The 22,827-nt window shown below is 44.5% G+C and overlaps 1 protein-coding gene across 9 annotated transcripts in view; it reads left to right on the top strand.

Annotated features, from left to right (window-relative positions):
- The window catches only part of dock10 (dedicator of cytokinesis 10), a 409,277-nt gene that overhangs the window by 263,410 nt on the left and 123,040 nt on the right, over positions 1–22,827 (top strand). For all 9 annotated transcript variants that reach the window (XM_038815256.1, XM_038815259.1, XM_038815258.1 and 6 more), the window contains 8 exons: positions 5,983–6,105; positions 6,397–6,479; positions 10,606–10,728; positions 10,834–10,913; positions 13,960–14,147; positions 18,296–18,361; positions 19,502–19,594; positions 21,027–21,150. In XM_038815256.1, coding sequence (XP_038671184.1) covers positions 5,983–6,105; positions 6,397–6,479; positions 10,606–10,728; positions 10,834–10,913; positions 13,960–14,147; positions 18,296–18,361; positions 19,502–19,594; positions 21,027–21,150 — 880 coding nt within the window. The remainder of the gene's footprint in view (positions 1–5,982; positions 6,106–6,396; positions 6,480–10,605; positions 10,729–10,833; positions 10,914–13,959; positions 14,148–18,295; positions 18,362–19,501; positions 19,595–21,026; positions 21,151–22,827) is intronic.

Here is a 22,827-nt window from a genome sequence, read left to right as displayed (position 1 = left end):
GCTAATTTTTACTCTCGAGAGATTCAAACACTGGTAGTGAATTTCTGCATGCACAAGAAGTGGTGAAAGCTTTCATCATAATTTGACACAAAAATTCTTCTTGCTATTGGAAACCACATGTAGCAGAAGGATTTGTTCCAATTTATTATGATGCTGGATGGAGCAGAATTTAACTGATCTTTTGAACATGTGTAAAATCATTTAACTATCCTGGCAGATTGCGCTGTCTTCTTTGAATGCTGCATCTGCCAATATGTTTTCCCTACTTTGGTTGCCCATGGAAACAGACAAAAATTTGGCACTACAATTGTTAACTGTCTCGCCTGTCAGAGTTGTTGTCGTGGGTTCAAATGCTGTGCTTAACTGTTTGTCTATCTGCCTCTTTTAACAGTGTATATTTTAAAGGACCATCTTGAGAAAAAGTACAAAATATCTGCAAACATTAGTTCTCCAGCTGAATTTGAATTTTGTGTTAAATGCTGTCTAACTAGATTACGGCCGATTTCTTCTAGTGTGTGTTCTGATCCCATGACAGGTCATGAATTTGAATTCTAGTTTGATTGGCACCCTAGGTTTGACACTAAAGTAACCAGAGGTGTATCCGGTCTCTGGATCCCAGACTATAACTGCGCTCATTTGTTTGAAGAATGAGTTCAACCAGTTGATGACATTTCTTATTTTTTACACAGCTCTTTTAAAACTTTCACTTTTCTGTTCAAATCTGTATGTGATCCTGCCCCTCACCTCCCCACATCTCCGACCTTCTGAACTTTATGGGGCGGGATTCTCCATTCCTGAGAATAAGTGTTGCCGCCTGGGCAGAACTCGTAGCACTGTTTTTTTTCATAAAAATTTGGAGTACCCAATTCATTTTTTCCAATTAAGGGCCAATTTAGTGTGGCCAAGCCACCTACCCCGCATATCTGTGGGTTGATACACTATCAATAATAGACGACGAGTGGTAAACGTAACTGAAGCTTTAATACACTAAACAGCAAGCCTCCTGCCTCTGGACCCGAACTGGGTACAAAGGCGGAGACCTGCCACTTTTCTCCAGAAGCCCCGCGGGGAGGTGCCACAGGCGGAGCCAACCTGGACAAGCCCAGGCATGTACAATAAAGCACAGTGAATATAATACAATAAAAACAATAACGTGGTTTACCACAGGTTGTGGGGGTGAAACCCACCCAAACAAGAGGAGAAAGTGCAAACTCCACACGGACAGTGACCCAGAGCTGGGATTGAACCTGGGACATCAGCCCCGTGAGGCAGCAGTGCTAACCACTGTGCCACCGTGTGGGCACAATTCGTGGACCTACATGAAAGCAAAACCGACGCCGAACCTGGACCAATTCAGCAACTGTAGAGGGGCTAGCAGCAGCGCCATGTGGAACACAATCAATTCCAATGAAAAACTGTGCAGGATTCACCGGGTCTGTGATTGACACTCGGGAGGCTGACAAGCTGCAGCCGCATATAGACGTTACAATCCCTACACACACACTCATTCCAGCCAGCAAAGTGACGCTGGTTGTGCTGGAGCACTTCCATATAGCTGATGGGTCAGCTGGGGCCAGAGGGTAACTAGGGGAGTGACCTGGAGGGGCACCTTTACGACCCGTGGCCCTAAATTCACAGTGGGCTGTCAGCTGCGTGCACAGTTGTATGGCTGCCTTGCCGGCTGTGGCAATGGTGTTCCGTGCCCATCCACCCCGACGCCACAGCCCACCTACTGGCTACACCCTGCTACTCCCCTGGGGCCCTGGCAGAAGCCCCCGTCCAGTGGCACAACTGTCAGCAAACTATGGCTACGTTGGATGCTTTCCGTACCCCCCTCTCTCCCTCAGCAGCCACAACACCGGTTTCATGATTTTTAAATTCACAAGTGAACCGCGCCGTCGGGAACTCGGCCCATCGGAAGCAGACCATTACGGAGGCCCTGTTGATAACATGCAAACGGTGTTTACTGTACATGGGTTTCAGACCACATTGACCCCGCTGTTGAGGTGAGGGAGAATTGCGATTTGGCATCAAATCGGCTCCCGCTGTGATTTTGCCGTTGGAACCTATTCTCTGCCCAATCGCATTTTGCGATTTCGGCAGCAGCCGACAGAGAAGCCCGCCCCACGGTCTCTCACATGTTCCACCCCAATCCCGGTCCTTTCACCCTTCCACTGACGACTGTGCCTTAGCCATCTTGACCAAGTTCTGGAATTTCATCTCTGAATGTTTCTACCTATCTCGTCATCCTTTAAAACTGCCCTTAAAACCAATTATTCCACCAATCCTTTGCTCACTCCCCCAAGTATAGCTCTTTGGGTCAGTGCCAATCGTTGTGTAATGCTTTGGGATAACTTGCCAAGTTGAAGCTGCATTATAACAGCAATTATTATTGATCTGTTAGGAGATAAATGAAAGTTGTGTTGCTGCACCCATTCCTGGACAATGTTTCCTCCCTCTGCGAGTTGAGCCGGCCAAGAATAACAAACTGGTATTATTTCTGATCACAGCTATATTATAGGATTTGAGAAACGTGGTGAGCCAGAAAGCAATGTTTAATTCACAGTGGAGTAAAAAATTTGGTGCACTATAATTAATTATTATGTTTTTAGGCAGTTCAAGTCTCTGTGTCCTTTGAGCATTAAACTATGCATGTTGTTCAATGATCGGATTTAGCCCTTTATCTTTTATTGACTAATATCGAACCATTCATTAAACCGTGGCCATTGATGCTGTCAGTACAATAGCTCTGTTCTGTTCATATTCTGAACATGTCCACTAAGAATAAATTCACTGATAATCGACCAAATGCCAGTGAGTTGTAGCATCTCCTTTTTATTCAGATTGTGTTTGAACATATTACTCATAGAAACAGAACGGCTCTCTATTAAGCTGTTCTTGCAAGTTAATCAGTAAGCTACAGTACCTGCTCCCTCTTGTATCCAGGTGACTTTAATATGCTCATAAATTTATGCTTGCTCTCAGCATTAGGCCCAACAAGTGACACACTAATTGATTTAGCCAGGGAAGATTTGGACTTCCATGGGTCATTCTCCCTTGACTATTTGGATGAAGTGGATCTGCGCAGCCTCTCCACTGAAATATCCATTGGTTGGAGTCTGGTTAATTGTGCCAGAGTTCATATGCCGTACCAATACTTTGGCGAGTGAAGCAGGTCAGAGGCTGGGAATTCTGCAGCAAATAATTTGCATGCTGACTCCCCAAAGCATGTCCACCATCTATAAGGCACAATTGTGGTTTGTCATAGAATACTCTCCACTTGCCTGGGTGAGTGCAGCTCCAACAATACTCAAGAGGCTTGGCACCATCCAGGACAAAGCAACCCGCTTGTCGGCAACCCATCCACCACTTTACACATTCACTCCCTACATCAATGATGCACAGTGGCACCAATGTGCACTACTTACAAGATGCACTGCAGGAATTCACCAAGGCTCCTTCGGCAGTGCCTTCTATACACGTGACCTCTACCAGCTAGAAGGACAAGGGCAGAAAACGCACAGGAACACCACCACCTGCAAGTTCCCCTCCAAGCCACTCACCACCCTAACTTGGAAATAGATTGCCGCTCCATCATTGTTTTTGGGTCAAAATTCTGGGCTCCTTCCTTACAGCACTATGGTTCAAGAAGGCTGCGTACCTCTACCATTTCCAGGGCAGTTAAAAATGGGCAATGAATGCTGGCCTCACCGGTGACACTCACACCCACCCACACCACGAAAATTAATTAAGAAAAAAAATCCTTTATGAATACTTAGCTTGAACATATTGGACAAAATTAAGTTTAATGGCCACTTGTAGGAAATAAATTTGGAGGACTGTAGCGCTATAGCTGGTGATTGGGACTGGCTGGATTGTTCCACAGAAGCCAGCATAGATTCTATAGGCCAAATAGCCTCCTTCTGAGCTGTACATGGCTCTATTGCAACCTTGAGTGCATCGTTGAAATTACTTATGTGATTTAAAAATATAGCAGCTACCATAGTTCCCTCTTTTTTAAAATGAGGGCAGATTCAGATAGGAGAAATTCAGAGCAGGGAATGGGAGACAGAAAATTAGCGACTCTGAAAGCCAGAAGAAGCAGAGGTTAAAAGGTTTACAGCACAGGAATTTGTCAATGTTAGAATGTATTTATTTAAATGCAAGGAGAATAGCAAATAAATCTAATGAGCAGAGGGTAGATAGACACATGGCAGCACGATAATACAGCTCTTATTGAAACCTGGCTTAAAGAGAAGCAAAAATGGTAGCTCCACATCCCGGGATTTCATGCAGGATAGAGAGGGGGCTAATAAAGGTGGAGGTGCAGCATTATTGGTTAAAGAATCAGTTACAGCTGTGAGGAGGGATGATCTACCAAATGAATCATCAAATGAGGCTACATATGTTGAGCTCAGAAATAAAAAGGGGGCAGCCTCACTTCTAGGAATGTACTATAGACCCCCAAATAATGAAAGGAAATTAGAAGAGCAAACATGTAGACAGATTTATGAGTGCAAAAACAATAGGGCAATAGCAGTTGGGGACTACAACTACCCGAACATCAACTGGCGTACGAACAGTTTAATAGACACAGAGAGCACAAAATACTTGAACTGCATTCAAGTTAACTTTTTTAGCCAGCACGTCACAAGCCAAATGAGAGGGAGTGCAATTCTAGGATTTAGGAAGTGAATGAAAGTAGCAGTGGGGGTCCATTTTAGTGATAGTGGCCATAATATATTTAAATGTAGCACAATTATGGGAAAGGATAAATATAGAACAGGAGTAAAAGTTCTAAATAGGGGAAAGACAATTTTTAAGAAGCTGAGAGTTGATCTGGCAAAAGTGGACTGGTTTCAGGGCTGCATGGTGGTGCAGTGGTTAGCACTGCTGCCTCACGGCGCCGAAGACCTGGTTTCGATCCCAGCCTTCAGTAGTATTCCACAGAGCTGAGTATTGCGTCCCTTGCTGTTTGTTGTATATATTAATGATTTGGACTTCAATTGGATGGCATGGTTAGGAAATTTGCAGATGACACAAAAATTAACCCTGTAATTGATAATGAAAGGGAAAGTTGTTGTCTCCAGAATTATATAATTGATTTGGTTGAATGGGTGGCAAAGTGTAAAAAGGAGACGTGTGAGATAATGCACTTGGAGAGGGAAAGCAAGGCTAGGGAATATACAATACTTGTGAGGATATTGGGAGGGGTAGAAGAGGCGAGGGACCTTGGAATGCATGCCCACAGATCCGTGAAGGTGATAGGGAAGATGGATATGGTTGTAAAGATGGCATATGGAATGTATTTTTTTATTGGATGAGGTATGGACTGTAAAAGCAGGAATTTAATGATGGAACTGTATAAAATGCTGGTTAGGCCACAGCTGGAATTTTGTGCACAGTTCTGGTTGCCACATTACAGCAGGGTCATAATTGCTTTGAGGAGAGAGCATAGGAGATGTACAAGAATGTCGCCACGGCTTAAAAAATTGGATAAACTGGGGTTGTTTTACTTGGAACTGAGGAGGCTAAGTAGTGACCTGGTGGAGGTGTACAGTACTAGGGGCCGAGATACAGTCGACGGGGATGCCATATTTCCCCTCGTGAAGAGGTCAATTACCAGGGGGAACAGTAGAATGATTAAAGAGTTCATGAGGAAAAACATCTTCATGCAGAGTGTGGTGGGTCTTTGGAATTCGCTGCCTGGTGTTGCGGTGGAGGAAGAAGCCCTCAACTCATTTTAAAAGTACCTGGATCTGTGCCTATAACCTGCAAGGCTATGGACTGGATGCTGAAAGGTGAGAACAGAATGGGCAGCTGGTGTTTTTATTTTTTCTTTCTTGGTTGGCACAAAAACAATGGGCTGAATGCCCTCTTCTTGTGCTGTAACTTTGCTATGGTTCTCTGCAAACACGCTTTGCACAATTACTCCACACCGAAAAAGTGAAATTAATTCATGAATTTTGATTTAACATGTAGGCCATTTTCTCTGTATCAAACCCATGTACCGACGTCCTGCTGGTGGCAAAAATAGAAAAAGTACTCATGGGAAACATTTCCACCTGTGCTGAACCCTATATTAAGAGCTCAGACTCCAGCAAGGTACCGATTAATTTCTGTACAGTTCATTATTCATTTGACATACTTTTATATTATGTAATATATTGATAAATGGAGCAATAAGTAATAAAACTCTTCCTGCATTGTTGTTAAATTATTAATATGACCCCAAAACAGTTTCTGTTCATGAATGAATTGATCTACGAAAGGAGAAAGATGATTTTAAATGAAAACCTGTTTTGTTCTAAAGATGTTAATTAAATCAAGAATATGCTTTAGTCGTATTTTTCATAAAGTCTTTGTCATTTTGTTTCAACTCATTTCCTTGTCAAGACTGCGCAGAAGACTCTGAAGACTAACAAGCAGTTTTGTAACAAGTTAGCCAAGTACCGGATGCCATTTGCTTGGGCAGTGAGGTATGTATCCGTTGACAGATACTGATAGAAACTTGGATGAGTGGGTGCACATTAAATGTTTATTTGTATACCTGTTGGGTGCTTTATGAGCATTGTTAAGGGATTGTAAACTAAGGGCGGGATTCTTCCTCCTGGGGACTACGTTCCCACATCCGCCGGAAAACGGGCGGGAATCATTCCGGACTTTTTCCTAGAAAGTCCCGGGTGATTCTCCGTCTTCAAGGGGGCTAGAAGGGCCCCGGAATGCATCCCGCAGCTCCAACTGCTGGCAGGGCACTGCAGTTACGCCCGAGCGGCCGCCGCCCCCCCCCCCCCCCCCCCGGGAATGAGTGCGCCTGCCGATCGGTAGCCACCGATCACAGGCCTGGCCACCGTGGAGGCCCACCCCCCCCCCGAATCGGATCCCCTGCCCCAGCAGCCAGAACACCAAGGTCCCGCCGGGTGGGTCTACATGTGAACCACACCGGCGGGACTCGGCAGGCACCTGGCTGGAATTTTCCCCTGTTTTCCCGCATCAGAGACAGCTTACCATTTGGTCGCAGAAGGAATCATCTGGTCCCGCTGAAGTGAAATGAAATGAAATGAAAATCGCTTATTGTTACGAGTAGGCTTCAATTAAGTTACTGTGAAAAGCCCCTAGTCACCACATTCCGGCACCTGTTCAGGGAGGCTGTTACGGGAATCGAACCATGTTGCTGGCCTGCTTGGTCTGCTTTCAAAGCCAGTGAATTAGCCCAGTGTGCTAAACAGCCCCTAAGTCAATGGCAATTTGTACTTGTTGCTCACCCCACTGCTGGGGAATAAGCAGCAGGGACCGACTTAGGCTGGTCTGGGAGACGCCGCCAGTGGAAATGGCCAGACACATTCACGCGTGGGTTTTAAGAGTATCACCAACCATAAATAATGTCACTTCTTAATGGTATCCAGCTACAAAACCATTCTCTATGGCCCTTGTGTCCAGCTTCACTTATTTTTTTTTTCATTATTCTATCATCTACGGCAGGAAACGATATTGTTTTTATTGCACAATTTATGACCTTACTTTCAGTATTTTGATGAAATGTTGTGCGTTGCCATGAAACCAGGCCAGGAGCCCTTAATAAATGATTTGTTCAGTGGGACCAAATACTGTTTAATCAAAATTGCTAGAACTAATATTTTAGCATGTTGCAAAATTGTGAGCTGTGAGGCAATAAATATGATATAAGAACACTACTTCTCGAAATTATTGTAGTTATTCCTCAATATTATACATCTGGAATAAATTTTGACAATCTCCAAATCTTAAAATTTAGAAAAGCCAAAGTAAGTGAATTACATTGGCCCACCAAAGTCATTCAGTATTTTATGCTGCAAGTATGTGTAAAACATACCTAGTACTACAGAACAATCCAGAATGATGGAAGTGACCTTCTGGGCCTCAATTGCCTGTCAAAATAATGGCAAGGCTAATGGCATGCACTGTTAATTGTGGGTAAACGGTACAGCAACTACAAGCAAGGAACAGATGCATGGTTAAACTTGAATATCCAAAGGCTGTGGTCTGAATTACATAGCTCCATTGTTAGAATTGCAGAAGTGCTATCTCACCCGTAGCCTCCGCATTTTCTTTTGAAACGTACAATTTTTGCCCCTTAATTACCCATAAAGCGGACCTCAGAATATTAAGCCTGTTGTCATGACAAGCATAAGTATTCCACTCAACAATGTGATAGGTATTACTAACCAGCAATCAACCTCCCATGACCAAAAATGAGCTACTATAAATGTGAAGTCACGTTCCTGCAGTATTTGAATTCTTCAGGAAAGTTTTAAAAATATCGAGGTGGAATTTTCACAGCATTTATCAGAGTGTTAGGCTCTGACTGAAAACAGGTATATTTCTCTCCAGAAACAACCGAGTTTTCAGACCACATTTTCGGCACTTAATGCACAGAAAATCTGAGGCATCATTTACGCCGTCACTCTGACAGGGTGGGGTCTGATCGCGCCAGCATGGCCGGCTCCGCTAAGATCGGGGTGCCATTTCTGAACATAGTTCACTCAAACCTCCACAGACAGGACCCCCCACATGTTCACACAAACATCCCCATCCTCACCCTACCCTCACCCCCCCCCCCCCCCCCCCCCCCCCCCCACCATGGCAGTATCGTAGGCACTCATCACTTCACAGCCATGAAACCCCTCACAGGCATTGAGGCTCTCTTTGCCTCACCACTGCCCCACAGGCATCAGTACTCCCCCCTCCCCCCCCCCCTCACCGCACATAAGGGGAACACCCCCCCCAATGGAGGAGGGTTACCCCCCACCTCCACCAAAGCCCTCTTGGTTGGCAAAAGCGAAAATCAAGTTGTGATGAATATTCTGGTGGGTGCAGAGGTTCTTGAATGCCCCGGGGGTTGAGGGAGCCTCCTTCGTGTGCTCCCATGACACTATCCCATCATGTGCCCCCTTGGCACTGCCTCCTTCATTTGCCTCCCGGGAACTGCCCCCCAGGGGCACCACCAGCGGCACTGTGAGGACGCCAGGAGGCAATTTCCAGCCTGCTCTCTCAAACCCCGGGGCATTCAGGAACCTCTGCACCCCCCAGAATATTCATCACAACTTGATTTTCGCTTTTGGAAACCAGTAGTATTCCGGGCCGACGTGACATCACACTGCTGGGTGGGAGGACATGTCATGGGTCGAAGTAAAAGTGTAAGGCCCTTTCATTATATTAAAATGCATTTAAATGAAGAGAAATCAGATTCATGCTCATTCTGGTCACCGACAGGGGGCGACAAGATTTCATAGAATCATAGAATTTACAGTGCAGAAGGAGGCCATTCGGCCGATCGATTCTGCTCCTGCTCTGGAAAGAGCACCCTACATAAGCCCACACCTCCACCCTATCCCCGTAACCCAGTAACCCCAGCTAACCTTTTCTTTCGACACTAAGGGCAATTTTCATGGGCAATCCACCTAACCTGCACATCTTTGGACTGTGGGAGGAAACCGGAGCACCCAAGGGAAACCCACGCAGACACGGAGAGAACATGCAGACTCTGCACAGACAGTGACCCAAGCCTGGAATCGAACCTGGGAACCCTGGAGCTGTTCAGCAATTGTGCTAACCACTGTGCTACCGTGCTGCCCACAAACCGAGATCACGCCAGTGCAAATCCCGTTTTCAGCCAGTCATGTGATTCAGCAGCCATAACATGATTCATGCCCCCGGCAAACACTTTTCTTTTACTTTTCTTTGTTTCATTTCTCACAGTATAACTTTCTTCTTTGAAAATCAAGTCGTGATGAATATTCTGGGGGGGGGGGGGGGGGGGGGGTGGCAGAGGTTCTCTTTCTTACTTGATTGAAGATGGAATGTACCCCTTTTAATTCCCCCTTTCTCAGTCTTTCCTGTGTTGTTTTTCTCCCAATCCTTAAACCTGAGCTGGATTCTCCCAAAATGGGACTCTGTCCCCACGCCAGCGTTTTGACGCTGGCGGTTCACTCTGGACTTTCCTTAAGAAAGTCCTGAGTGATTCTCCCATCTGCAGGGGGCTAGCAGGGCCCCGGAGTGCTCTAGCTGTGGATACGGGAACCCGCACTTCCGGTCGGGAGTCTGCGCATGCGCACGACAGCAGCCTGCGACATGGCGGACTCAGCCGGTGGATCTGGACCAGGAAAGAAGCTCCCAACGATCGGCCCGCACCGTTCCATATTACCCGCCCGACTGCCCCCCGGCCTCCCGTAAGGCCCTCCCCCGGTACTGTCAATGGCTCCTTATCCGCGCAGCGTAGATCGCGCGCCCGCGACTCCCGAACAATTCTCCGGGGTCCGGAGAATCGCTTTAGCAGCGCTGGGCACGATTTCCGTGCGAACACCCATTCTCCGCCCCCGCACTGAACGTGATTTTTTAAGAAGAAACCCTATTAATTGTCCTATTCACATATGCACCAAACTCCTTTTACCTCATTGTGCTCTGATCAGTAGACACTTTGAGCAACTTTGTGGGCAAAGAATTGCTGAGCTAACCATACAGAAGCAAATTTCTAATGCCATGAGATGCTCTGCTACAGCAAATTCTAGTCCATATTACCTTCGTTTCATCTGTTTACTATAGTCCTTGTTTTGCTCTGTTGTTTAGGGCAGTGTTCAAAGACAATCAGGGAACAATCGACCGGGACTCTCGCTTCTCTGCTCTTTTCCGGCAAGAAAGCAGTAAGATTTCTACAGAGGACTTGCTGAAATTAGTACTGGAGTTCAAAAGGTATTGGTGCCCTTCACCTGTAATTTGAACATTGGAATACCTGGAGAGTACATAATTTTGTTTTCTGTCTGGACTAATTAGATATTTTATTTTTCATGCTTGTAGAGCAGACAAAATGACCAAAGTACAGACCATCCCTGGCAATCTTGATATATCGGTGGAATCTGTCCCCATTGACCATCCAAGTATGACATTTATTTATTTTGTTTATTGTCTTTTTAGAGTCACATTTAGCTCTGCATTTATGTCCCCAACTATAGCATGTTTCGATCGAGGTTTGGTGATGCTCTTCTCATCCTACATCAAATGTAACACAAATAGAGAACAACAGATACAGTTTTTGATCAAACACCTAAAAATTAAGAAAATAACTGTTGATTCACAACTTGCATAATTTATAAGTGCAAAATGAACAAACAATGCAATATAATGGTGGGGGGGGGGGCAGGGGAAGAGGGGTTGGAGGGGAGGCTTCACCCACCAATTCCGTAACACATTTTTTTGGCCAAAGGCCAAAGATCTATCGATGCTACTCTCTAAACATCTGCTAGATTGTGCAATGGATCCCGTGGGTGACTTGCTTGTCAATTTTCTTTCCCTTCCTGTGAAGAATTTCTTCATATCTTTCTCATAATTAATCAACCAAGATTGAGGATTTCTTGCATGGGAAATTTCAGGCTGAACACCAAACCTTACTGTGCCATGGAAAGGCTGTGTGACCACCATCTGCATGGCACCAGATGTAGGCTGTTGGGACAATCATTCCAAGTTTGAAGAGTAAATAGATTAGAAAACAATCTCTGAGCACCTTGCACCAGTATTTCTGAGGGAAAAACTATCAAAACTGCACTTGATATCATTTTTGCATAAAACAATGAAATATGGGCCAGGATTTATGCTTACCGTCCCCAGTGGGTACTGGGGGGGGGGGGGGGGGGATGCAGGGGGAACGTAAAGTAGCATGGACAGGATTCCCTCCAAGATCCCACCTGCCCCGATCCAGGAAAAGGGGTGAATAAGGCCTTGGTCAGGCAGAGGGCCCATGATTCACTTAAGGGCCTATTCCCACCCAGTCCCAATTTTTAGGCTGGTCAGTGACTGTTGACTATGTGACGGGAATCAGAAAAAGCTGTCATCCAACATCAACAGTGAGATGTAGGGAAGGCACCTCCTCAGAGGGCCCCTTCAGACTGGGAGTTTTCCCCCTCACAGACCAAAGACCTGTGTACGAGCTCTTGGCTCTACCCAATCCCCCCTCACCCCCCCAAGAGAAACATGGCCCCATTTGCGTCCCCAAGGCATCCTCTAACCTCCCCAACCTAGGGCACCTGGTAGTTACCAGCATTGCAGTTCCTGGGACATAGTCTCAGGCAAGGCGCTGCAGTACCTCTTCCAGCCAATGCAGCGCTGTCCCTGGATGGTCTAAAGAGCTATGGGCAGGACTTCCATTCAAATTAATACAGAAGTCCCATCTGCTACCATTCAATGCTCATTAGAACATAAAGTGGCAGTAAGCCTGTCAGCACATCCCCACTAGCTTTCCAGATAACGGGTGCCGAGCACTCGCCATCCTGAAAATCCAACCCATGAAGAAATACATCCATGGCACAGCCTGTCCCTGGGGAGTCAACAGAAGTCTCTGTCGTGCTGCTCCATGATTCAATTTATCCCACTATATCTATACAGAGAAAATTATGAATGAACAAATATTCTGTTGTCTTGTGAAATTCTCTTATTCTCTTTTTATCGCATAGAAATTACATTGAGTCATTTCTGTGCATTGAAAATGTATTTGAGTGAAACCTTTGTTCGCCATGCTCCAGTTGTCCATCAGGATGTGCAAAGTGCTAAGCCTCAGACAAGGTGTCACCTCATTACACTTTCTCCTCCTCTCTGACATGAATCAGTATCTCAGCCCAAGAAAGGTTTCATTTAATTTGTTGTGGCATTGTACTTAAATTTATTCCCATGCCTATGATTTTTAAAAATTCTTTCCTGGAATGTGAGTGTCGCTGACTAGGCCAGCATTTATTGTCCTAACCTAATTTCCCTTGAGGAAAGTGGTGGTGAGTCACCTTCTTGAACCACTGCAACCCATACGATGTAGTGACAACATATTGCTTTGTTTCGTGTGCAATTCCCACAATGTGAGCACTCATAAGGGCGGGATTGTCTGGCCCCTCTTGGCGGCAAGATGTTCCAGCACTTTTTGTCAGCAGGATTTTTCAGTCCCACCGAAGGCAATCCCCCCCCCCCCCCCCCCCCCCCCCCCAAACAGCGGCTTCCCAGTGGCACAGCCAGTGAGCAGTGCCAATGGCTATTGACTCCAGCGGGACTGGTAGATCCTGCCAGCAGCCAATGGCGAGCTGTCACCACCACTGGACTAAGTCTCTTCATTTGCTAATATCCACCGTGTGCAATGAAAGAGCAGCTATTGTGTTTTGAAAATGGCAGCAGAAATTCTTTTGTCAGGACTCAGTCGGTAAATAGATAAAATAAGTACTTCTGCGGTCTTCCTGAATTCAGGCAGGATACATTATTTACAATAAAATTCTCATGCTGCAGATACAATACTTAATAGAGCAACAAGACAGAAGAAAAGTGTGTGAAAATCAGTCTGTCAGTGTTGTAAAGATCAATTACAATGGATGTTATACAACATACAATTTTCCTTTTTTAAAACATAATGATATGTTTCCTATTGACCGGCTCCTAATAAAAAACATGAGTTTGGGTTTGTATGTTTTATTTATAGTTCACCCTTTCCACTTTTGGTTATTTCTTTGCCCCTTTTTCCTAATTACCTCCTCTGCCTCACGTGCCATCACAGTTGATAAGGCAAGGGTTTTCCATTGTTATTAACAAGACGCAACCTTGTTGTGATTCACTCCCTCCTTTGGAAATATTTGGTTCATTCCCAGCTCCTCTCTGTAATTAGCCACCTGAAATTAGGATTCATTTAAATTTATCATTTTAATTTGACTAATCTGTATATTTTCATCTAAACTTTATTTGTTTGGCTATTAGCTAAACTTGAATTGTTGACCAAGAAAATATATATAAAGTGCGGAATGTTTTACTCTTTTTTTCCAATTGCCATATCTTATACTTTAAAAGAACTATTTAACAGTCATGTCTTTGATGGGGCAAGGCGATTATGCAGTTGTTAAAGCTACTGGATTCTAAACTTGGGTAAAATGAAAAAAACAACTTGTTATTCATTTGTTTCAGATTGTGTTACCCCGTCATATATGCCAATTAAACCATTCAAGGACGCAGGTACATATGAACCTACCATAGAGGTCGAAGAGTTTGTGCAAGAGTCTGCAAAATATTTCCAACCTTATACAATATACAAAAACCATGTTTATATTTACCCCAAACACTTGAAATATGATAGTCAAAAATGCTTTGCCAAGGTAAGTTACATAGCAAAAATTCTATTGTTTTTACATCCATACTCTTTTCATCAATAATCTTCTTTGTTAGAGATTCTGGTTCAATTTTGTTTTGATAGTTTCAAGCGAGTCATTGTCGAAAGAAAAATGGAACACTCAGGATCAACTTTCACACCCAAGCCAGGAATGAAGAGTTTGGAAAATTCCCAACTCTGTAAAACTGGGATAGTGTCCTGAATAGCTGGATTTTCATTCTGGGTGTGAAGGTGGGTGGGTGCTAACTGACTTTGAGCCTCCTGCCCTTGGACAGAGTTTGGAGACAGGCACAGGGGCTGCAGGGTACCGAGGTGGGCTGTTTAAAGGCCCATGTTGATAGTCAGGGACTTTAAAAAAAAGTAACACCATAACAGTCTTCAGGCTCCCGCCCCACACACTCCCCATGCAAACCCATTTCCCCTATCCACCCCATATACCGTAACACTATCCATGCCAACTCACCCAGTATCCACCAAGGGCAGACCTCAGGAGCAATCTTATGATGAAATAAAATAAAGTTGTAATTATCTATTATAGACTTCACCATAATAAAACAAACACTCTAACTTATAACAGCCAATTCAATATATTTAGAACTGTTCAAATACTTAATCCATTATAAAAAATAGCATTCATAGCCTCACATCAAAAACAATCAATTTCTATATAACCACTTAGAGCTGTCAATTAAAATGAACTTGCAGGTATCCTCTTCCCCCGACCCTCCCCCTCCCCCACACACACACACTGTGATAATGGACAATAATGGAAACAGTTAAATGGAAATGCTACTATAATGATAGTACTTCAGCTAATGTTCACATGCATTTAGTTAAATTTCATGCACTGATTTATTTTCCGACTGCAGGCTGTCTGTTTATTTGTCAAAATGTAGTGCAGGTGATTTCATTTCGACAGACTGCACCCACCTTTTATGCACATTCATCTTCTCTTTACATTCCAAAGAGGGTGCCTGGCCTCTCTAAAGGACTCCAGTAGGTTCAGGCCTCTTCCTCAAATGCCTAAAGGCAACGAGCCGTGTTTCAGAAACTTCAATGAGTAGAATTTCTTCAGTTTCAAGGCAGCTGCACTTTTAAATGTGCCGTTGCCTCCAGGAGCTACGGATTTGTGAAATACAGCTCACCCCCATTTCTACCCCAGTGAAATGGTGGGTACTGGTTTCAGGGGCGGATCTTCTGAATTCTGGCACCATTTTAATGAAGGCATGAAGTCATTTTAACTTTACAAAAATGAAGGTTCAAATATTTTTATCCAGTAACTGATCTAAGCAAATCATAAAGACCCCAGGTTTGTAACCCAGCATGTTGCTGAGACGGTTGATCTTTTGAGGAGGCCTACAGTTGCCCGACACGCCATCAAGAATCATACTATTGAATACTTAGGAAAAGTATAATGCAACAGCCTAGACAAAGGCTGAGGGCCTGGTACCCAAGTACACCTTGGAGTCGGATGTCTTGTTCACTTGACCAGCTGCTTCATCTTAATCTTTCTACTTATTCCCCGATATTGTCTTTCCGTAATCACATTGTCTATTGATTCTCTGTCTCTTCTATCTGATCCTGTCTCCTCTTGATTAGATCTTTCATATGACTCTGTCTCACAGACAAGCTTCTCTTAAGTTTTAGCAGCTATGGTTTGACGCCAAGTAGCCCATGATCCCCATTCATCAGGCTAACAGCTAGTTAAAATCTGCAATAGAGTGAAGGGAAGGAAAATGTTGCTGAGTAATGCATTTTCTTTCCACAGTGAACCATTTTTTCTAACTTAAAATTTTGACTTCATTGGATTACTTATGAACATTAGTATATTTTCATTGCTTTATGTAAATACTGGGCACAGTTCTCTGTTTGGGAGACTATAGGCGGCATTCTCTTGTTGTGCCCGATGGTGACTGGAGAATCCGTCCAAAGTCAATGGACGTTTCCATTGCCCACCTGTTACCCATGGCGATCGTGCGACAGGTGGAGCGGAAGACTCCAGCCCTATGCTCTCACGCCGGAGCAGAATTGCACCTGATTTGGCCTCCCGCTCAGAGTGCAAATGAGGAAGTGATTCCCAATCTTTAGCCATGCAAATTTATGCATGGTGAGGGTTGCAAACGATTCTCTTGGGAATCCTGCTTTTGGGCTGACAATTTCAGCAGGTGGCCTAATAGCGAGACCCACAGTTGGCTACTCCCCCGCACATCGCAATTCAGAACCCCCATCCTGCCCAATTCAGCCTGCCACCCCCAGATTTTATGATCCATCCCCCCAGTGTAGTGGTGATCCAACCATCACCCCCCCACACCCTCACAGAGACTATCTGGAGATCCCCCTGGAGATCACCTAAATAAAGGGACCCCCACAGAGACCCCTTATATAAAGAGACGACCCCCTAAATAAAAGGACCCCCGATGGGGGTGGGGAGGATGGCATTTGGATGGACTTTGGGGGCAACTTCCCGAACGAGTTATCCCCTTGGCCAACCGCGAGGTCCACCACATCAGGGTCACGCTTGTCAAGAGCAGTAGTAATTCTCACCCACGTGATTCCTGACCCAGAGGACCGGAGAATAACACGGGCCTGAAGAATATGGGCCGGGATTCTCTGAGCTTCTGTGCTGAAATGGTGCTCGCGGCTGCAGTGGCCCTCCTGGTTGGGGGGGGGGGGGGGGGGTGGATCAGTCTCTGGAGGGGGCCTCCACAACGGCCAGTCCCACGATTGGGGGGCCACCGATCGATGGGCACGTTCGATATTGGGGGGGGGGGGTCTACCTTCTTCCGTGCCAGCCCGCTGTGCGGCTCCTCCATGTTGCTCAGCGCCAGCGGGCAAGCGGCCACCGCCCCATGCGCGGACACGCGGCGAGCAGTGCTGGGCCACATACGGCAGCTGGAGCAGCGCAGAGCGCTCCCGCGCCATGCTGGCCCCTTGCGGGCTACAGAATCGCTGGGCCAAGAGGCCCGTTGACGCTGGCGTGAAACACTCCGGTGTTTATGCCGGCGTCAACACTTAGACGGGTTGTTAGAGAACCCCGGCCATGGTGCCTGACCCACGAAGTGTATGCAAATGGGTCTTAATGACGGATTTGCATCCTTCTGATGGCACGGGGCACGAACCCTGATCCCAGGGGGGCCGGAGCATTGGGGCGTCATTCCGGTTTTCTTCACTGCGGTTGGATTCTCCACCTCACCGGAATCGTCTCTACCGATGGCATAACTCAGAGAATTGCACCCACTATGTTTGATAACTTTTGTTATCTTCCTGTTCATTAACTTTCTTTTATTATATTATGTATAAGGAGCCACTTAAATTAAAATAGATCTTGTTACTCTGCTCTGCTCTGTTACTACATGGTTTGGAATAGTAGATTCACATATCTATGTTCACCCCATATGTTTAACACAGTAACCTGTAAATCTTGGAATGTCATGGAACATAATCCTTGCTATTTCTGAAATGCAGGCATTGTTTTCCAAATCTATAGTGCTTTGGTATCTTCTGTACAATGTTATTAAGCTCTGTTACTTGTGTAACTTCCTTGCTATTTGTGTCTCAGTAACTGAAATAATAAGAATATTTATTAGTGTCGCAAGTAGGCTTGCATTAACACTGCAATGAAGTTACTGTGAAAATACCCTAGTCGCCACATTCAGTCCATCATCCATTTTGTCTTCGCCAATTAAAGATAGGCCAGTAGATGTGAAATATCTCTGGGGATTTTATTATTGTGATGTACAAGATTGGCTACACATTGGAAGAATTTGCTGCTTGAAGTCTCATTTTGTTTTCCTGAAAATCAAACTAAATTAATACAGTTCTATGTTAATGTAATTTATAGTATTTTTCACCGGCATCATGTTTGTAACTTAATACTCCATCATCCAGTTACTGTGAAAATTTATGTTTTGTTTGATGTCGTATTTGCTTCCCAGAACATCCACCTAGAGCATCTAACTGTTAACTTTCAGATATTCCGGCAGTGTCTATCCAAAGAGCCCACTGTTGAGGGGAGATGGGGAAACTTGTACTTTTGTAGCACATCCTGAATCTTGGAGAGAATGTGTCCTCATTTTGTGTGCAGAATCCCAATTTTCGGGATGTGAAATACTGATTCAGTTTCCATTTCTGCAGGCAAGAAATCTAGCGGTGCGCATTGAGTTCAGGAATTCAGATGGAGAAAGTGCTCAACCATTGAAAGTAAGTTTCATTGGTAAACTGTTTAAATGTTGTGTGAAGGTACAAAATGCATGGTTCCACGAGGATGAGCCACAGTGATTTTATTTTCTATGTTGCTGAGTTGTAGATCTCGGCTTCGCTGTTGCATAGTCACTGCTGTAACTTTCACGCCTCGCTTCTAGCCAGGCAAATAAACAGCTATGAGTCATCCCTGCGTCTGAGAGTTATCGTGCACCTCAATTACAGATGGTGCCCAGCCTGGGGAGACTATCAGTAAAATAAGAGATTAGCAACATTTATCATTCTGAAGTTAATGCGTGATCATCAATTTATGCCTGAAAATGGAAGTGAAGTTGGTGGAAGGCCATGCTGGTACAATTGTGAATTCTTAGACATTGGCCTCTTTAAGTTCGAGGAATCTCAGGTGAGGGTCACTATTCTGGGAAGGCAGGAAATCAGCCAACTAACTAGGATGTCAGTCAGGGTTGGGTGCATGGGGGAGACAATCCTGGGTGGGGCCTGAATGGGCTGGTAGCTGCCCTGAATTCCTTTGATGCCATGAAACAGCCGAAAAGTACATTAATGAGCTCAGCAACAAAAACATTTAAAGTGTGGTGGGCTGGTTTTGAATCACCATCAATGGTCTATTTAACAACCACTGTTTGGGCTGTTCAACTACTTGGTACAGTTAGATTCCTAAACACACTGAGGTCCCCAGTTTTCACATTTATGCAACTTCTCACCTGTTTAAGCAGACACACTGCTTGTTCATTTACAGGAATGCTTGAACATTGCATCAGGCACACCTTGGACCTAGTGCAGTGGCTAGGACCCTCATGCCTATATTTTCAATTCCTAGCATTCATATTTCATATGAGATCAGTCAGCAGCTGAGAATTGTGCCAGTTTCTTTATTGCATAATTTCATAAGAGCAGAAAAGCGTGAATATTTCTGATCTGTGCTTCAAATGTTCACTGTTTTTTCTTATTTATTGGGTTTCCAAGCCTGAAAGGTTACTTGTGCAATGAAACAAACTGTAATATTAACAACTATGGAACATAAAACTAATGGGTCCTTTGGGTGGTTGAGACTCACATAATTGTGACTCAGAGCTGTTTCTTTGTACTTTCAATAAAGCTATTTTACTTTCCTTCTGACAGTGCATTTACAGAAAACCAGGGGGAGCACTGTTCACCACTTCAGCACAGACAACAGTGCTACATCATTCCCAGAACCCTGACTTTTATGATGAGGTACTTTAATTGAAAGTGTTTGGCGAGTGCTGCACTAAAGTTTGTGATTTGCATGCAAATCAAGTGAAATGCACACAGAGGAACAAAAATACATCTGTTCACTAAATGACTTAAAATGTTGCGACAACTGATTACGTACTGCTAATTCTACTGAATTTAGACTGGCTTCCATCTTGTCTTAGCAAAATAATTATTGTAAAATCCAGTATGGAATCTGTGCATGAGCCATGCAACAGAATACCTTATGCAGTTGTTAATCAAATGGTAACTTTGTCGTTAATCAAATGATAATTAAAAAAATCAGGAAAATTATATGCACCAAAATATACACTAATGACAAAAGAAAAAATATCTTCCTACCTGGATTCACATTGTAATTATTATTCAAATACATTTAATTGTGAAAATAAGATACCGAATAGGCTTTGTTTATGACATTTGGAGGGTTGGTGCAGACCCAATGGGCCGAATGGCCTCCTTCTGAACTGCAAGGATTCTATGAATTTTATGAATTTGTAGCCACTACAGAGAAGCAATTGGCAAAGCAACTGGCTTGATGAGCTGTATTGTCAATTTTTGGGAAAACAAGTTGTGCTTAAACTGTGCAATGCTTTAATTAGACCACTTTCTAAGTGTTGATTCCTGTTTTGTCTATCAAGACACAAGAAAAATATTTGCATCTTAGACCAATGTTTGATGGTGGTGTAATATGTTGCTGTGGTAATACGTGCTTTTATATGCATGTTTTACTCGGGAGCTATGAATAACATGGCTTTTATCACTGGTCTTTTGCATACGGTGGAAGGATTTGCAGGTTGATACTCCACCTATTCGGCTATGTTGCAAACGCATCTTCATTGGCCATCAAGTCCTGGAGTGCGACTTGAGCCCACAGTTTCTGATTCAAAGGCATGGATGCTACCCACTGTACCACATGGTCAATGCTTAGGATAGGTTAATTTTTTTAGCATTTGAAGACTGGGTTTTGAGGAAAGATTGGAGAAATGTGAATGTTTCACTCTTGAAAAGATGAAATCTGAAACATACATAAAATGGCAAAATGGACATGAAATGTAAATCTGGAATGCTGGTTATTTGTGACAATAGGTTCAAATGAAAATTTAAGGCTGATCTGTTTTTAAGACAAAGAGCGATCAGCTAATTTAATAGATGTCTGGATTGAGAAAGAGAGAAGTGAAAACCCTAATCATTTTTTTTTAAATTTGCATTTGGTTTATGTGTAGATTTTATTCGGTATGGTTGAGTTACAATAGAATGAATAGTTTCCCCATTTGTGCCTAGGTTGTGGTCTTGTGAATGTTACATTCCTGGACCTTTCAGGGTAAACATTAGACCGAAGTAAAAGCTGCTGATAGTGGAACTGACTTGTAGGCGTGATGAGCTTGAACTCTTTGCTATTTCCATTACTCAGGTGAAAATCGAACTTCCCACTCAACTGAATGAGAAACATCACATTCTTTTTTCATTCTATCACATCAGTTGTGACCTTGCTACGAAAGGTGGATCCAAAAAAAAAGAGGCATTGGAAACGCAAGGTAAAAGATCTAATAGTTTAATATAGCCATTTCCCCCACATGTTTATCTCCTTTTACTACATTTGCTCAAGAATTTTCACCAGTTCAATCCCGGCCTCGCGTCACTGTCCATGTGGAGTTTGTACATTATTCCGTGTCTGTGTGGGTCTCACCCCCACAACCCAAAAAGATGTGCAGGGTAGGTGAATTGGTCACACTAAATTTCCCCTTAACTGGAAAAAAATAATTGGGTACTCTAAATTTTAAAAAAAATAATTTTTTGAGAAACTTTTTTTGTTTCAAGTTCTCATTAAATGTTACAGCTGTTTTGAACTGCTATCAAACATCCAGGCCGGAATTCCCTGGCCATTCACTGGTTGTGAATTATCTGGGCCCGTCGTCAGGGCCTGCTGGTTTCCCAGCAGCTTGAGGTGGTTTCAATGGGAACGCCCACTGACCCACTGACAGCACGGGAACAGAGAATCCCGCTGCCAGCGAACAGCATGCTGCTTCCCGCTGCTCAGAAACATATAGCTGGGATGCCGGAGATTCCCCTCAACAATGAAATATATTACCATATTAGATTGGTGCGAGAACAACAATCCACGAACATAAGAAAAACCTCATGCTGTAAATTATGCTCCAGGGTAGCATGGTAGCTTAGTAGTTAGCATTATGGCTTCACAGTGCCAGGGTCCCAGGTTTGATTCCCGGCTTGGGTCACTGTCTGTGCGTGGTCTGCATGTTCTTCTCGTGTCTGCATGGGTTTCCTCCGGGTGCAGACAGGCTGAGGCAGGAGATGTGATATTAGTGAGGTGGAAGTAGATGGCCTAAGTGATGGAGAGTTTATGGGTTAAGAAGTTCAACAAAGATAGTCGATAGTCAGGTTCAGCCCGTCCCAGGAATCAGGGAGTAAAATATAACTAATGATGAGGGGAAGGATTTGTGATGGGGCAGAAGACAATGGCTTCAATTTTTGCAGTATCTAATGAAAATGAAAATGATTTTCAGCTTATTAAGAAGATGTCAGACAAGCGGTCGCACAACACTGAGGGAGAGGGCAGATCAAGAGAGATGGCACTAGTATCACTGTGCATGTGGAACCTGATGTTGTTTCTTCAAGAGGTTGACAACTGGGGGTAGGATGTAGATCAGAAATAAGGGATGGCCAAGGACAGACACTCCAGGGATTCTAGAGGTAGTCATGCAAGGGAGGGAAAAGAAGCTGGTAGCAGGTGATAATTTGACTACGGCTAAATATGGACTTATGCTAGCTCTTTGAGCAATGAGATTGTCCTCTAAAGTATTTGAACAAAAGATATGCGACGGGATTCTCCGACCGCCCGCCAGATTGGAGAATCGCTGGGGGGGGGGGGGGGGGGGGGGGGGGGGGGGGGGGGGGGGGGGCATGAATCCCCCCTCCGCTGGCTGCCGAATTCTCCGGCGCCGGAGATTTGGCCGGGGCAGGAATCACGCCGCGCCAGTTGGTGGGCGCTGGCAGCAGCACCCCCGGCGATTCTCCGATTCTCCGGCCCGTAATGGGCCGAGTGTCCATCCATTTTTTGCCGGTCCCGCCGGAGTAAATTAGAGTAGGTCCTTACCGGCGGGACCTGGCGGTGCAGGCGGCCTCGGGGAGACGTTGGGGGATCTGGTACCGGGATTTGCCCTCAAGGTGGCCTGGCCCGCCATCGAGGTCCA

This window comes from Scyliorhinus canicula, chromosome 13 (genome assembly GCF_902713615.1).
Source record: "Scyliorhinus canicula chromosome 13, sScyCan1.1, whole genome shotgun sequence".
Lineage (NCBI taxonomy): Eukaryota > Metazoa > Chordata > Chondrichthyes > Carcharhiniformes > Scyliorhinidae > Scyliorhinus > Scyliorhinus canicula.
This window is presented reverse-complemented; position numbering and strand designations above follow the sequence as displayed.